Raw genomic sequence first — 17,149 nt, 5'->3', positions numbered from 1 at the left:
AAGAACGTGCAAAACGTGAGGAGCTGGAGCGAATACTAGAAGAGAATAACCGAAAAATTGCAGAAGCACAAGCCAAACTGGTATGTATAAAGCAAACATGAAAACCAGTTCAGAGCTCTCAGGACTGTTGTAAGGAATTTGATGCAGGAGTAGGAATAGTTCACTAGATTTTGGCTACTACCTCTAGAGGAATCTCTTTGGGGCAAGCCAGAAATTCTGGTTAGTCTGGAGAAAATTCCAGGATTCACAGTGGTTTAGAACAGATTTTCTAGGGGAAATTGAACTGTCCCTAATTTTTTTCTATCCTAACCTCATTCACATTTCTTCTCTACCTAAAACACAAAACCAAAAGTCTGAAGGTATTTACACCCAATAATATGCAGTATTTCACTTGGCATAAGTTGCTGTTATCAATTACTAGACAAAATAAGTAGACAGTATTTGATAAAGTGTACCAGGTTAGAAAGTGTTTTGTGTTTTTCAAGTTTATAATCTAACAAAGAACAGAGACTTAAATAATGGCATTGTGAAATAGGCATATGAAAGGAGATACAATTTTTACATTTCAGTAAAGTCAACATAAGAATACCGAAGTAAATTTTTTCAATAGAAAAGCTAATACACATCACTTCTGTTTTTCGTTTCCATTCTGTATTTTAGTACTCCAGTTTTTTGTGTTTGTAGCATATACTAGCATTTAAAAGTAGATAAAGTTTTTGTTGTAGTAGGATTTTCCCACTTAAAAGTGTGAATATAATTTGAAGCATACTCAGTATGATGAAAAAGAAAGCTAGAATTAAAGGAGTATAGATATAAATAAATCAAAAACAAAAAAAGATAGACATTATAAGGGAAAACTTTCTTATACAGATGGCATATAGGAATTCTACTTCAAAGTAAGAATATAAATCAAAGATAGAGGAACATGTACTTAACGATGAATGAGCGTTAGTGGTAGTTCCTGCCCAGGAATGAAAACATGGCCCAAGAGGGACTTTTGATTGTAGACAAGTTTTGCGTAGTTAGAAATGGTTGTGAATAATATAGCCATGGGAAAACAGTTGCCACTAAGTTACACTGTAGACTGGGGGGGAAGCAAGATGTAGTTTCCATTTAAGTGGTTTAGAAAAAACAAATTCTGTGACTGTGTTTCTAAAGGCACAGAAAAAGATCTGGGAGTGTCTAAGCAATTTGAGTTTGAGCAGACTCAAACTCAGAGATACAGAAGGACAAGGAAGCCTGGAATGCTGCAGTTCATGGGGCCGAAGAGTGGGACAAGGCAGTTAGAGCTGGATCCTTATGGCCAGGTCGGGGGAATGAGGGAGGACGGCGAATACTTGTTTATAATGAATAAGAATGTGAAAGGTAAACCACCAGCAGTTGGTTCTAGAGCATGATCTTTTACAAGATAATGTACCCCACATAAGAGCCAAACTCGAAATATTCTGAACAACTTACTGAGCTTGACATAAGGACTCTTATTTAATATCATTGTCCTGGTTAAAGTGAAAGCCACAAGGAAAAGGAAAGACTCACTTCTGCTTTACCAAGGAAGAGACATTAATATCTGCTTAGGTAGAAGAGGCACCATGAATGTGAAGTGGATGAGAAGTCATAGTAAGATATATCACTGTATGCTGATGAATAAGTATGTGATAATTTTTTTTTTTTAATAATTCCACATAAGGAAATCTCAGTACAAATAGAGAGTATAAGTTGGAAGTATGCCTCTTAATTTTAGTTTTGCAAGTTGAGCTTTGAATGGTACACGCAGTCTGGTTTGTAAGGCATGGATATTTGTAGAAAACAGGAACAGTGTAGTTTGGGTTGAAACACTGAAGCCAAATTACCCAGCAGGTGAGGTGGGATTCCTTTCAGAACATGGTGTAAGAGATTGGATAGTAAAGGGGTTTGGGTTGTGGATGGCCTGAAACGCTGGATGGTGACTCTTGAACTGGGTATATGCTGCTGCAGTCCTGATCCTCCTGACCCGGGCTGTCTGGGTGCCTAGGGACACCTCCGCCTCCGGTGTTCCTCTAAGAGTGTACCCACACGAACCTTAAATTTAGAGCCTTCTGTTTGTCATCACTGGGAAAAGATGAGCAAACATACTCTGGAGCAGCTTCTCAAGTGGTAGTAAAACTGGCCAGATTTTGTTTTTGTCTTGGTTTGCCTCAGACCCCTACTTTTGCAGAACACAGTTAGGATGCGTTATTAGAAAACTGAGATCAGAGTGCTATAGGAGTTGCTGAAATGCTTCCTGGCTTCTCTTTTGTGGGTCAGTGACAGTTTGCACCGTCTTTGGTCCCTGGACCGTACTTAGACCAGCTGCTCCGGGGCAGTATTAACAGATGGTGCAGTGACGCTACTGTTAACTGCACGTTGCCAGTGAAACTTGGGTGAAAAGAAAGGTGTCGTACAGGGAAAGAAGCTAGAATTTGAAAGTTGGTAAGAATTTGGACATAATTAGTCCATTTGCTTCTTGGTTAGGTTCAGTAAAGTTGCAAGTATAAGTTACTGTTCATATTGGAAAAGATTAATTTTTATTCGGTTCTCTTGGTGAACATTTCCTTGCAGGGAAAGTTAAGAGTGTCCTTTGTGTAGGGAGACAAAATGTATATTTTGCAAAACATATATTGCAGTTTCTTTAATTTTTGTTTTCTCTCCTCTTCCTCTGAATTTTGAGTGCAGTTCTTTAATCTTTATACATATTTACCAAGAAATGGGCTTACCTGGTGGCTCAGTGGTAAGGAACTCGCCTGCTAATGCAGGATATACAGGTTCAATCCCTGGGTCAGGAAGATTCCCTGGAGAAGGAAATGGCAACTCACTCAGTATTCTTGCCTGGGAAATCCCAGGGTTAGAGGAGGCTGGCAGACTACAGTCCATGGGGTCACAAAGAGTCAGACATTACTAGGGAATTCTACATGGAATATATTGAAAATCTTGTTAAAATGATAGATACAATGTATAAAGAACAATATGAAGATAAAAAGGAGTCAAGTCTCTTAAAGACTTTAATGTATTAATTGTGGAGACAAGCACAGTTCCAAGAAAAGTCAACTAATAATATGGAACTGCTTGGTAAGGAGTATGAATTATGTGAGACAACTGACATATCGCCCTGAGAACCTTCCTGGAAGAGAGACTTCTGATCTGGACCCTGATGGACAGAATGAGGACCAGAGTGTGAGGAAATGAAATGTAGTGCAAAGGCCTGGAGGGAAGTAGAGATGGAGAAACAGCAGGAGTTGGGGGACGGGAAGAGCAGTAGCAGTTGTGGTAGTAAGACCACTTTGTGTGTAGCAAGCTGTGTGGTAAGTAATGGGAGAGTAGCTGTCACAGATTCCTGAAAATAAAACCTCTCCTTAGTAGGGAAGCAAAGAAATGGCCCTCTCTTTGCTTTTTCTCTGATACTACATGCCACGTTTGAAGATCTTTTCCTCCTGTCAGTGCCCAGTGCTGGCAGGGATGTGGTCACAGGGACCCTTTGTGCAGAGCGCTGTCCTGGGAGTGGAAATGGGCATGACCATTTTCAGTTCAGTTGCTTATGGACTGTATCCTACCAGGCTCCTCTGTCCATGGGCTTCTCCAGGCAAACATACTGGAGTGGGTTGCCATTCCCTTCTCCAGGGATCTTCCCGACCCAGGGATAGAACTCTGTAATACAGGGAAAGTAGCTAAATACAAAACTTGCATACATACTATGATTTTCCTAATTTGAAACGTACATTTGCACATTTAATAGAAAAATACGCCAAAGTGCTGAGAATAGATATCTCAGATTGGTAGGCTTGTAAGTGATTTTATACTTTTCTCCAGTTTCTACAAGTAATACATGTCACCGTTGTGATCCCAAAAGAGTAACTAGTAAAGAAAGTAAACTTAGGCCACACTTAGACTAACATTTAAGTAGGTCTTCTTGACGAAACTACAGAGATAGATCCCAGTAATGTCTGTAATAAGAAACATGAGCCAAGTGCTGGGCTCTCCTATGTGACAATCATGTTAAGTGGTCTAGACCAAGAATAATTTTTGCTTATTTCAATTCCAAGTTATCAAGATACTTGATTTTATCTGTTCATAAGGAGACAAAATATTAATGGACATACACGTTTGCTTTATAAAATCAAATGAAAATTAATCAAAATGTGAATTGACTTGGCTTGGCTTTTTGGCACACCGGGTTAGTATTGGCAGTGTACAGATAGCATCAAACATTTGCAAGGCTGTTAGCATGATGAGATGGAGAATTTTAATTTTCTTCAGTGTTAATACTTAAAAACTGTGTGAATGTCTTTGCACAGTTTTTTAGTGATGTGTCTGGGAAGAGCCCAGATACTGTTCTGAAATGTATATGAATCTTACTTATTCAGAAAGGGGAACAAACTAAATTAAGGTGATAGGTATTGGCATGGAATAAAATGTTCTAGGCGGTTATATCAGTAGGAAAAATGACCCTCAAATAGTTCCATGAAATTATTGATCTATCATATATTTCCTCTCTTTAACGTTGAATAGTTTTCCCCCTTTTCCCTTATCGCATAGTGAGATTTCCCATGTTCATTGCGCTACATGACAATTGGTATCTCACCAGTTTGAGAGATTTAAAAAATAGTACCATTGTTTACTATGTATGAAATATATCCATATTCTTAGTTTGAATTAAACTAGATCTTACTTTGCAGTTAGGAGAGACTGTAAAAAGTTTTTAGAAAGATGCAAGAAAGCACTTTTTTAAAGCATGTGTACACATGTTGTTGAATACAGATGACTTTCAGTGTTGCAGGTGCACAGCAGGGCGCTTCAGTTAGACACATACATTATTTTTGAAATTATTTTCCATTATAGGTTATCATATTGACTAGTTCCCTATGCTATATAGTAAATCTTTGTTGCTTGTTGCACATCTATTTTTTTAATTAGAAATCTAGCTTTCTATTCATACTAAGACAAGAGGAATAATAGTGTCATAATTTTTTAGGCAAAAACTCAAGTTTTCTAAAATATATATTTGCATACTATGTATGTATACAAAAGCTTTTAAACTATACTTGTAAAGGCTTGAAAACACAAAAGAAGAGAGATGGAGAAATTGGAGAACATAAACTAAATGAAATGGGAGTACTGAATATGAAATAGAAAAAATGAAACAAACTAGATAAAAGTAAAAGATCATCATATAGTCCAGTTGTTTAAACATGGCTGCTCATTGGAAACATACCTGGAGCTCTGGAGAAAAAGGCAATACCTGAGCATTTGTATTTTTCAAAAGAATTTCAAGATAATTCTGATATGCATGTGGATTTTAAAAAGTATTTACAGGTTTTTCTATTAAATCCTAGTTTTGATGATACAAAGTTTGATTATTTTTCTGTTGACCAATTGTGATAACAGTGGTATTGACTAATAGTTACATAATCACAGTAGTAAAAATGTTTTATCAGTTTTCACAATCAATAGCCAGACGCCCCCCCCCCCCAAAAAAAAAGATAATTACAGTTACAAGCCATAATGGAAAGATGCTTAACTTAACAGTATAAAATAATGACATACAATTTGGGGGTGTCAAGCAGAGTGATGTTGTAAGTGGAACTGTGTGGATGCACATGTCTTCATCCCCCCAGTCAGTCACTGTCTTTTGGTTGGTGCGTGTAATCTGTTTACATTTAAGGTAGTTATTGATATATGTGATCCTATTACCATTTTCTTAATTGTTTTGGGTTTATTTTCTGTGGGTCTTTCCCTTCTCTTGTGTTTCCTGCCTGGAGAAGTTCCTTTAGCATTTGTTGCAAAGCTAGTTTGGTGGTACTGAATTCTCTTAACTTTTGCTTGTCTGGAAAGCTTTCGATTTCTGCATCAAATCTGAATGAGAGTCTTGCAGGGTTGAGTATTTTTGGTTGTAGGTTCTTCCCTTTCATCACTTTAAATGTATCCCATTTACATGCCATTCCCTCTGGCTTGTAGAGTTTCTGTTGAGAAATCAGCTGATAGCCTGATGGGAGTTCCCTTGTATGTTATTTGTCGTTTTTCCCTTGTTGCTTCTAATATTTTATCTTTCTTTAATTTTTGTCAGTTTGATCACTATGTGTCTGGGTGTGAGACACCTCCTTGAGTTTATCTTTCCTGGGACTCTCTGTGCTTCCTGGACTTGGGTGACTATTTCCTTTCCCATGTTCAGGAAGTTTTTAGCTATTATTTCTTCAAATATTTTCTTAAGTCCTTTCTCTCTTCCAGCTCCTTCTGGGACCCTTGTAATGCAAATGTTGGTGCGTTTAATTGTCCTCAGGTTGTCCAGAGGTCTTGTAGTCTGTCTTCATTTGTTTTCATTCTTTTTTCTATATTCTGTCCTCCCTTTGTCCGTTCTTCTGCCTCAGTTATTCTGATGTTAATTCTTTCTAGTGTATTATTCATCCCTCTTTGTTCTTTAGTTCTTGTAGGTCTTTGGTAAACATTTCTTGCATCTTCTCAATATTTGCCTCCATGCTTTTTCTGAGATCCTGGATCATCTTCACTATCATCATTCTGAATTCTTTTTCTGGAGGGTTGCCTATAGCCACTTCATTAGTTGTTTTTCTGGGATTTTATCTTGTCCCTTCATCTGGGACATAACTTTCTGCTCTGTCATCATGATTAACTTTCTGTAATACGGTTTTTGTTTTAGCTGCTATGAGACTGCTTCTTCTGGCTGCTTCTGGCTGCCTTCTGATGGAGGAAGCTAAGGGGCTTGTGTAAGCTTCCTGATGGGAGGAACAGGTGCTGGGAAAAATTGGGCCTTGCTCTGGTGGGCAGGGCCTTGCTCAGGAAAGCTTTAATCTGATTATCTGCTGCTGGGCCTGGGGCAGAGATGGAGGAGGGAGTGGGTCACACTCCATCTCTAGTAGTTGTTTGGTCTGAGGTGACCCAACCCTGGGGTCTCCAGGGCTCTATGGTAGGGTTAGTGGCAAACTCCCAGAGGGTTTACGCTACAGGGGACCCTCCAGTGCCCCTGTCCCTGCGGTGAGCCCCTGCGACCCAGCCTCCCCAGGAGGCCCTCCAGCACTAGCAAGTAGTTTTGGTTCAGTCTCCTGTGGGGTCACTGCTCCTCTTCTCTAGGTCTTGGTGTGTGCAAAACTTTGTTTGTGCTAAGACTGGAGTCTCTGTTTCCCTCAGTCTCCTGGGAGGTCTATGATCAAATCCTGTTGGCTCTCAAGGCCAGATTCCCTGGGGATCCCCAGTCCCTTTGTTGGATCCCAGGCTGGCAAGCCCAATGTGGTGTTCAGAACCTTCACAACAGTGGGAGATCTGTTTTGGTATTATTATTCTCCAGTCTGTGGATCACCCACCTGGCAAGTATGGGGTTTGATTTCATCGTGATTGTGCACCTCCTCCCATCTCACTGCAGCGTCTTTTTCTTTGGACGTGGGGTGTCTTTTTTGGTGGGTTCCAGTGGTGGTTCTACAGCTCGTTAAAGTTTTGTTGCTCTCACAGGAGATGAGTGCATGTCCTTCTACTCTGCCATCTTGAACCAAAAGCACTTTTTAATGTTAGTGTAGTAGACTGAAAAATAGCCTCCAGCCCCCTAAAAAAAGATATCCATGTTCGAATCCCCAAAACTTGAGAATGTTACCTTATATGACAGATTAAGAGTTTTACAGATATAAGTTCAGGTCTTGGGGTGGAAAGTCTATCCTGAATTATTACTATGCCCTGAATGCCTTCAGACATTCACCAACTCATCACCAACTCCATGGATGTGAGTTTGAGTAAACTCTGAGAGTTGGTGATAGACAAGGAGGCCTGGCGTGCTGCAATCCATGGTGTCACAAAGAGTCAGACACGACTGAGCGACTGAACTGAACTGAATGCCTTCACATGTATCCTTTCAAGAGGGAGCTAGAAGAGGTTTTACCACAGAACACACAGAAGATAGCAAGAAGAGAGAGGTTGAAAGATACTAGCCTTGAAGACAAGAGTGATGTGGTCAGAATGGAAGAAGTCGTCCTCGCGGCCCACAGGACCGGGAAGAAGCTCGCAGTGGACTCCCCTAGGCCTTCCCGAGGGAGCACAGCCTGCCGACACCTTGGTATGGGCCCAGCGATGCCGATTTTGGATTTCCAGCCCTCAGATGAACTTTGTGTTGTTTTGAGCCTACCTAGTTTGTGCTAACTTGTTACCTAAAAATGTGGGCATATTTTTGGAATTGGACAGTGGATAGAGGCTGGAAGAATTTTGAGGCACATGATAGAAAATGCCTGGACTGCTTTTGAGAGACTCTAGGTAGGAATATGGACTTGCTAAAGTGCCTCTGGGCCCTGCTGGTTAGGGGTGGGAAGAAAACAAATAACATGTTAATGAAACTGGAGGCAAGGAATTCCTTATTATACAGTGGGAGAAACCTAGCTGGATTGTATCCTACAATTGTGCGAGAGGTAGAACTTACATCATGATGATCTTCAATTCTAAGTAAAGTGCAGTCTTGTTTCTTCTCATACTTTATGAAAAATGCAAGAAGAGAGAAATTGAGCAAAGAACCAGGAAGTAAACTAGATGAGAACTTGATGTTTGTGCTAGAAAGAAGGCCAAGGGTATGACTGGACATCTTGATAATGGGAAAAAGGTTAGGCGTGTGACTCACAGGTTACCTCAGCCATTTTAGCAGAAGCCAGGAGTAGATGAGATTATCCAAGAAGGACCCGTGGAAGAGCCTGTTGGCTCATGGCCACATGTGCCTGGGAGATCAGCAGAAGCACTGCCAACATGGACTGAGAGAGAAGACACCGTGGCAGAAGGGTTTCAGACTTCCAAGCAGATGAGACAGTGGTATGGAGTCAGAACAGAGACGGGAAGATCCTGGCGGAAGGAATGTGGCCCTAGAATGTCAGCACCTTGATTCTGCTGCAGTGATAACTGCCTGCTGGATACACTTCTGTTGTTTTAAGCTGTCCAGTTTGTGGTAATATGTTACAGTGGCTACCGGAAACTAACATAGAAAAGAACGTTTGTAATAGAGCTGAGTGTATGTAAGTTGACTGGTAACGACATGTTTATACAATTTAAGAGATGGGAAAACATGGTATGGCATCAAATTTACAGGTCAATTTAAATATCTTAATTTGAGTTGGAATGGTGGGCAAGTTAGGGTTTTCAGGCATTGAGAGGCTTGTTCCCAGATGATAAGGTAGAAAACTGATTTAATTATGTTGGTGTATTCTGGGCAACTGTTTTTTAAAAACTATGAACATTAAATGTATTGACATTGTGCAGTGTGGTGTGAAGGACAGAGGCTATAGAAACAAGAAAGCCACTGAGGTCATGAAAAGGTGGGCACTTGATAAGGTGGAAATAGAAATAGTAAAGAGAGAACAGCTGAACTTGGTGAGTGAGGAGGGTGTGCAGAGGGAGGAAGAAGAGGAGAGAGAAGAGAAGGAAATCTGCAGTAGGAACCGGGAAGGCCTGGTGTGGTCACGACAAGAGCCGGGGGTCACCAGGCATTAAAAGAAAGCTTTCACAAAAGGAATGCTTATTGAACAAGATAAAAGAACTGAGTAAAAGAGAATTTAGGGCACAGAATTAAAAGAAGTGCATCTAGAAGAGTACAGTTTCTTTTTTGTGAAATTTTAAGACATGAATGGTAAAATCCTGAAAGTGTCAGCTCTCTCTCTTGGCAGTAACGTCGAGCAGTCTCTCCAGAGATCTGGAAGGCAGTGATTTCTGTACCCAGTGTTTCATACCATGCTCAGTTACCAGACAGTTCTTGAAGCAGTTGTTTGTATTTTAGGTAAAATGAAGAGAGAGGAGATGTTATCTAAAGTATGTTTGTTATAAAGGTAGCAAAGGGGAATTGACCTGGAGAGAAAGGGGGCTAGAGGGAGGGTGGTCACGGTTTCTCTGTAGAGAGTAGTTGATGGTACGTGATGGTATATATCCTCAGAAGGTGTCTGTCAGAATAACTGAACTGCCATGGGCCCTTGAGGGGAAAGAGGGTATTACTTTTTTCAAGCCAAACCCTCCCCCCCCCCCTTTTTTTGGCTTTGTACATGAATAACATAAAATAGTTTGCCAAGGGTCAAAACTAATTACATCAGATTTTCTTTTTAATACTTTTTACTCATTTTTTATCTAAAATGGGACCTGTATTATACTTGTTAATAGAGGGAAGGGTGTGTTAAAATTGCAAAATGGCAGAGTGAAACATATGCTTTGGAAGGTTAAAATGCAGAAATTCACATTTCCAAGTTAGGGGCATGATTCCTAATTGTAATATTTTTTTATTTTTTCCCATCATTCCTGATACATATTTCATAAAAATTCATATGTATTCCAAGTAGAGAGTGATGGTTTTCAGTATCGCTATTTGCTAAAGAAACTGCTGCTAAGAACCTTGATCCAAAATCGTAGACAGGGTAAGGAGAACGCTTAGAAAAGCGTTAATTTTTACAAAGGTAATAGAACCTCTGGGTAAAGAGGGACAGGGAGACAAAAGATCCTGGGAGAGGGGCTAGGTAGACCCTTGTATTACGGCAGTATATGCTGCTTTTGTGTATTTCATCTTAGCAGTTCTTTTGAATGGGGTGAGAGTTGAAAACCTTTTTGAGACCAAGCAGGGCCCTGGGTGCAGTGGCCGGGAAGGCTGGCTTACATCATCAGTGTTGACCTTTCTCTTCGGCCTCCATGGTGTAAGAGAACTTGGTGTTGTCCATCGGTACGAACATGCCTGTGTGTGTCTGCCTCTCATTTGGAAGAATGGTTTCTTGTGTGCACATTGGAAACAAAGATGGGAGAGGAATAAAATGCATACTTGCTTGCAAACGGGATCATGAGAGACAGAGCAGCAGGTCAGTTAGCTGAGAGGGCTGCAGGGCCTTAGAGGAATACCTTTCCAGGCGGCTGTGGAGTCCCACCACACACACTGATGCCCAGTCAGGTTTCCATCTCTTGAAAGGCACTGAGTTAAAATGAGAGAAGACTGGTTTTTCCCAACTGGCCTTTTTTAATATAAAGTTTACTTTATTGTCAAGGTTTATCAATTTACCAACATACTAATTAACTTGCAGTTGAAAAGGACTTTGTAATTTTATCAGTTCAACATAGTTTTCTTATTTTAGAGCTAAAATAATGGTTTTTCTTTGGTCACTGTACTTAGGCCTCATATTTTTTGTTTGGCTTAAAGGATAATTTCTAGCATTTATAAAGTATTGTACTTTACAGTACACTCTCATAATTACCTTATTTCATCTTGTAATTACCCTATAATTACTCTGTGATCATTTCATAGTTATTATCATTGCTATTAGAGTCATTCTTTATATATAAGGGTCAAAAATAATTAAGAATTTCCCCAAGATTATTGAAGTACTGAATCTTAAAAACCAACTTTTATGCATGTCAAATTCTTCCGTTTTACAAAATCTTTGAGTGTTTTACAAATAGGGAGCCTTCCCTAATATATTAAAATTGTTAAAAAACTTACTTCAGGCCACATTTTGGAATACATGTTCTTTACACAAAGACACTTATTTCTGTACCATTTTATTTGAAAATGTCTGTTTTGTTACTTTTTATTTTTTTCTTACAGTTTTGTTGAGATATAATTGACATACAGCACTGTATAGATTAGTGTATAGCCTAAACATTTGACTTATGAAATGATTACCATAAGTTTGCTGAAAATCCATCTCTTTTTTTTGCCCAAAAATATGCTTAGTTTAAAGCCATAATAAACAAACTACGAGTGTGTGTGCATAGAGGCGGGAAAGGCGCTTCAGGTTCCGAGACTCGTTCATCGTCAGGTGCCGGCAGCGGGCCCCGGGCCTCGCTAGCACTGGGCATAGCACTTGTTAGAGTCATCCCAGTTTCATAATGCTCCCCCACTACACAGACACTGTCATCTCCTGTATTTGTAGACTTAATGAAAATGAACCTTTGTTTTTTCTTCACTCAAATCTGAAGTTAATTTGAGTACAGTCGAAATAGTTTTTTCTGTCTGTGAAGGAAGTTGCTGTTTAAAGCTTGTTTGATTTTTTTGATAGGTAGTATCACGTAATTCTGGGTTTAACAGTTACGCAGTATTTTCTTTTATAGGGTTTTTCCAGTCTTTTACAAACCATGTTGCAATAAATTTGTTCAATTTTGCATGTATGCAAGTATATTTATAGAATAAAACTAGTAGAAAATGAAATTGCTGGATATAAAAGTGCTGTGAAAATGTAGTTTGGGGTAGATTAGTGCCAAAGTGCTTTTCATAAATTTCTCAAGTGGGTTGTTGAGGTTGTGATATAAAATCCTTCAATCCCCAGGGTTCTTTCTAATATGCTTTCCTTAAGGCTGAGTTAGAACTTTAGGGATGTCTGTATTGGTGAAAGTTTCTGAAGCACAGGCATGCACCCTGAGAGTCTTTACTACACCTTGATTCAGCTGCGTGTGCCATGCCCCGACCATCTAGAAAGCAATTACAGGAGAATAATGGAGATGAAAGCAATGAATTTTTGACTTTGGAAATAAAAAGCCATTCAGATGATGCAGTGAATATTTTACGGTCAAGGTCAAATAGGGAGAAGAGGACAACTCAGTAATAACTGAGATTCAGAAGTCAAGGGTTAGAGCAGGTGGTCTAAACCTTGGCACTGTTAAACTTTGGAGTGAGTTGTTTGTTGTGGGGGCTGTCCTGTGCTTTGGGTGTTTGGCAGTCTGTTCTCTCCCCACGAGATGCCAGCAGCCACCCTCAGTTGGGATGGCTCAAGTCACCACCACACACTGCCTGATGTCCCCTGGGGGAGAGTGGAGTGGAATTGCACCTAGTTGAGAGTTTAAGGAAGTGGACATGGTATCTTTGGAGAGAAGAGCGACTTGAAGAGGAAAGAGCTGGTGAGAATGGCCTGAATTTTCTTGGTGCAGAGAGGAAATCTGTAGAGAACACAGAAAGTTGGTTGCTTGAGACTGAAGGAGTTGAAGTTATTGCAGGAATTAATTTTATTGGTGTCTATTGAAATTAGCCAGGGAAGCCCAAGAATACTGGAGTGGGTAGCCTATCTCTTCTCTAGGGGATCTTCCCAACCCAGGAGGTACACCTTCAGGTTAAAGATAAACCTTCTGGTAAATTTTCTTGAAATTGGACTGCAAGGAGATCATACCAGTTCATCCTAAAGGAAATCAGTCCTGAATAGTCATTGGAAGGACTGATACTGAAGCTGAAACTCCCAATACTTGGGCTACCTGATTCGAAGAACTGACTCATTGAAAAAGACCCTGATGCTGGGAAAGATTGAAGGCAGGAGAAGGGGACAACAGAGGATGAGATGGTTGGATGGCATCACTGACTTGATGGACATGAGTTTGAGCAAGCTCCGGAAGTTGAAGGACAGGGAAGCCTTGGATGCTGCAGTCCATGGGGTTGCAAAGAGTCAGACATGACTGAGCGGCTGAACTGAACTGATTGAAATTAGCGTTTTATAGTCAGCCAAGTCAGAAAGGTTTATTTTTCTCTCCAGAAAAAAGTTTATTATTTTTTGGTTGTCAATATGACAGTATAATGTAGCACCATTGAGGATTTTTGTATGCCTTTCTGATTACAAATTTAGTTAAATTGGTAGATAGAATACTCTTTAGAATTCATGCCTCGATTCGTAATTGACAGTTTGTTAGTCTGGTTACTAAAATGATAGATAAAAATAGGTAATAGGACAAAATGTATACTGAGCTCAAGGCATGATTATAGAAACTTCTTTTGATCTTCACAATGTTCACGTGCTTTCCTAACAATATGTTCATATATTTTTCACAAAAAACAATATCGGAAAATGTTGGAATAACTTATAAGGAGTTCTTTTCGACTTCCTCAGTGTTTTTCCCTGATACCTTCTATGTCATCTTAGGCAAGATTTTTTTAAACATAAACTTTTGTATACCACTTTTGATTAATTTGTTAGAATATTACAAATAAAAGATTCTAATTTTTTACTTTTAACTTACAGGCTGAAGAACAGTTGAGAATTGTTGAAGAACAAAGAAAGATTCATGAGGAAAGGATGAAACTAGAACAAGAGCGACAGCGTCAACAAAAAGAAGAACAAAAAATTATCCTGGGCAAGGGGAAGTCCAGGCCGAAACTGTCCTTCTCGTTAAAAACCCAGGATTAGACTGCGAACTCTGAACTTTTTACGAAGAAATATGGAAAAACTTTGTATGGTAGCTTCATGTTGAAGTGGTTTTTTTTTTTGTTTGTTTTTTGTTTTTTTAATTTGGAAAATCTGGAAAGTTAGCTTGTTTTAATAGGGGCTATGCTCTACACTTCCCTCCCCTCCCCCTGCCCGCCCACCTCCCAACCCCCTCTTAAGGTCCATAAGTCAGATCCTTATCAGATCATTGTTACCTTCTAAAAAGCGATCTATTTTTCACCTGTTGGACTCTGTTAGTGGTCTGAGGAAGAACAGATCACTTTGTAAACTACGGATGGTCTGATAAGGTTTTTACTGACCCACTGACTTTAGAGTTACACTCTGTTTACTACATCATAATGCTGGTTTTGCTGACTTTTTGTTTTTTTATATATTTATAAAAAAAGAAAAAGTTGGTGATTGCATTGGAAGCCCAGGGCGTCACTGGACCTTTGTGGTGTATTGTTAACCAGTGTCTCGTGATACCGTTGCTCTTGGTGTTCCTGACACAGGTAAGGAAACAGTTGGTCACCTCTGGTACAAAATACATACACAATTCAGTATTGTCTCTGTTCACCTTGTTTTTATTTCATTGACAGAATCAAACCAGCATTCCCCACTGTGTAAATAAATGATTTTGCTGAATAAAGTAAAGTCTTAAATTCATATGTTGAAGCAATTTTTTTTAAAGTTCTGATAAGTCTTAAAGAGGGTGGTTTACTTTTTGATGTCAACAATCTAGAAATCCTAGGACTATGCTATATATTTCTTCTAGCTTATACTTTGAACATAGGATTTATATGTACTTTAAATATACTTGAGAATTAGTATTTAATGGCTATTTTTACAAATACGTAATTTATGCTGACACAAATTATGGCAGCAATATTACCTTTAAGAAAGATTAAGCACCCAGAAAAAGATGTAAATTCTCGATTCTACACCTCTATTTTAGGATAATAAGTATTATCACCACAAATTATACTTAATAAAGACTAGAAAAATGCTTCTAAAAATTTACAGTATCTTAAATTATTTTCACAGTGGGCCATCAGAAAGAACTTAGCTCTGTTCTTTTACAAAAGGCTAAGGTGGTCAGATCACCCTCAGGGGAGGGTACCTGCACGTTTCTTTTGGGGAAAACACATTTCAACTTAAAAGTTTTTCTTTTGTTTTTGCATGTGGTATCTTATAAATGACTTTTATACACTAGAATCTGCCTCGTTTATCTTTACATAGGTTTAAGTCAACTGGCATTAAAACATTTATTCAAGAAAAGGAGATGGATATAAAAAAGCTGCCTGAGATGCATAGATATGTCATCAAAGTAGAGAAACCTTCCAATATTTTTGAGACAGTTTGACCAGTCTTTTAAAAAGTGAAAACATAAGTTAATGAGATGACTAAATGCTAGATTATTTTGTGTGTGCATGCTTTAGTTTGAGCTCTTCATGAGTCTAATTGTGGTAAGGAACAATAAACTAGGTTTAAGTATCTTTAAAGATAGAATTTTAAATAGGCATGAACTGTAGTGAGAACTGACTTTTAGTAAACATGGTACCTTCTATTCTAATAAAACATTCACTTTATTTACCTAAAGAATTTAGGTTGCTTATGAATCCTTTTTTTAATCTCTAGGTTAGCTCTAATTATTTTATGATTCTTAACACTTTTTTTTTAATGTAACTTTTTTTTGGCGGGGGGGGGGTGCAGATCCATTGTTCCTAAGTTGTGTATTCAAGTTTTTGGAAATGTTTATTTAAAAATTGTTTTGCTATACAAGTGTTCTAAACATTGTATCTAAGAGAGTAGCCTGGACTCTAGAATATATGAAATCAGCTATGCGTGCCTTTTTTAACTTTTAAAAGCTTTCTCCTGCCTCATACGGTGTGAAATCACAGTGAGTTGCTCAGTAACGTATTGCAGTACCCGTTTGCTGTTGGAGACTCCTGTCCAATAATGAAATTGTTCCTGCTCCAGGCTGCAGGAAAGAGGATGGAATTGTTAATAAAGTACACCCAATCTTCTCTGTGCAACAGCAGTATGTAGTCATTTGTTTTCTTCATTTCTACTGCTTTTGTATACATATTATAAAAGTTCAAATTCTTTCCCAAACTATTAGCAGTTCAGATGTTCCTTAATTTATTAAGTATGCTTTTCTTCACAATTTGTTTTTTAAAGTTATAAGTTCTTACTGCATTACAGAACTAATGACTTTGTTTATTTTTATTACAGTATTTAAAATATGTAGTTATTGCCATTTATATTGTGGAGTTTGCAGAATGAAATCAGTTGTATAAACTAAACCTTTAAATTAGCTATGTGTGAGGACTCTTTAATGCTTGAGAGGGGAAGGGGTTTGTAGTTAAATATACACTACTTGAGTTTCTCTTGTGAAGACAGCAAATTAGGCTCTCCCTGTCCTCAGTTAATTTCTGAGTCAGTTTTACTAGTATTGTCCACAGCTTTTCTGTGTAACCACCAGTACTTTAAGAATTTGCAAATAATTTAGTGTACCAAAAAAAAAAATTTGCAAAAGAAAATTCGTACTATTTAAATTTTCTGAGGTAAAATAAGCATAGAATCCTGGCCAGTTGAGGTGTATGTATGGTTTCCAAGGCTTTGTTTTATATCAGAGTTCTCAACTAAAGTTTCTCCAAAGATGTTAATAAAACCAGAGCTTCTGTCATCGATTGCCTCAGTTTTCTGCTCCTTTACACCCAGAGCCATCCGTCTGTTTTGTCTGTTGGCCATGAGAAATTCTAAAACAGGGTATCAATTTTTGAGACTCCATCCAGGAGGCTTGCGAACCCTCAGGTACCAAAGTATGACTGACTAGCGAAAGGACCAGAAGCAGTGAAGGTACAGGCTCTGGGAGGCGTGTGAAGGCCAAGCAGTAGGCCCGCTCGGATTGGTTGAATTGCCACTTGTGGAGGTGTTCATTCTTCACCATCACCTTTGTCATTGATACATTTTCTTGTTGACCCTTGTGTTTTAAGTGCTGTTTTCTCTTT

At 38.8% G+C, this 17,149-nt stretch overlaps 1 protein-coding gene across 1 annotated transcript in view; it reads left to right on the top strand.

The window, feature by feature from the left end:
- The window catches only part of ARGLU1 (arginine and glutamate rich 1), a 26,362-nt gene extending 11,561 nt beyond the window's left edge, over positions 1 to 14,801 (top strand). Inside the window, exons 3-4 of the mRNA XM_027557944.1 lie at positions 1 to 80; positions 13,953 to 14,801. The exon at positions 1 to 80 is cut by the window's left edge and continues 4 nt beyond it. Coding sequence (XP_027413745.1) covers positions 1 to 80; positions 13,953 to 14,117 — 245 coding nt within the window. The 3' untranslated portion in view covers positions 14,118 to 14,801. The remainder of the gene's footprint in view (positions 81 to 13,952) is intronic.
- The last annotated feature ends 2,348 nt before the right edge of the window (positions 14,802 to 17,149 follow it).

This window comes from Bos indicus x Bos taurus, chromosome 12 (genome assembly GCF_003369695.1).
Source record: "Bos indicus x Bos taurus breed Angus x Brahman F1 hybrid chromosome 12, Bos_hybrid_MaternalHap_v2.0, whole genome shotgun sequence".
Classification (NCBI taxonomy): Eukaryota; Metazoa; Chordata; class Mammalia; order Artiodactyla; family Bovidae; genus Bos; species Bos indicus x Bos taurus.
The sequence above is the reverse complement of the archived record's forward strand: the minus strand, read 5'-3'. Positions and strand labels throughout refer to the sequence as shown.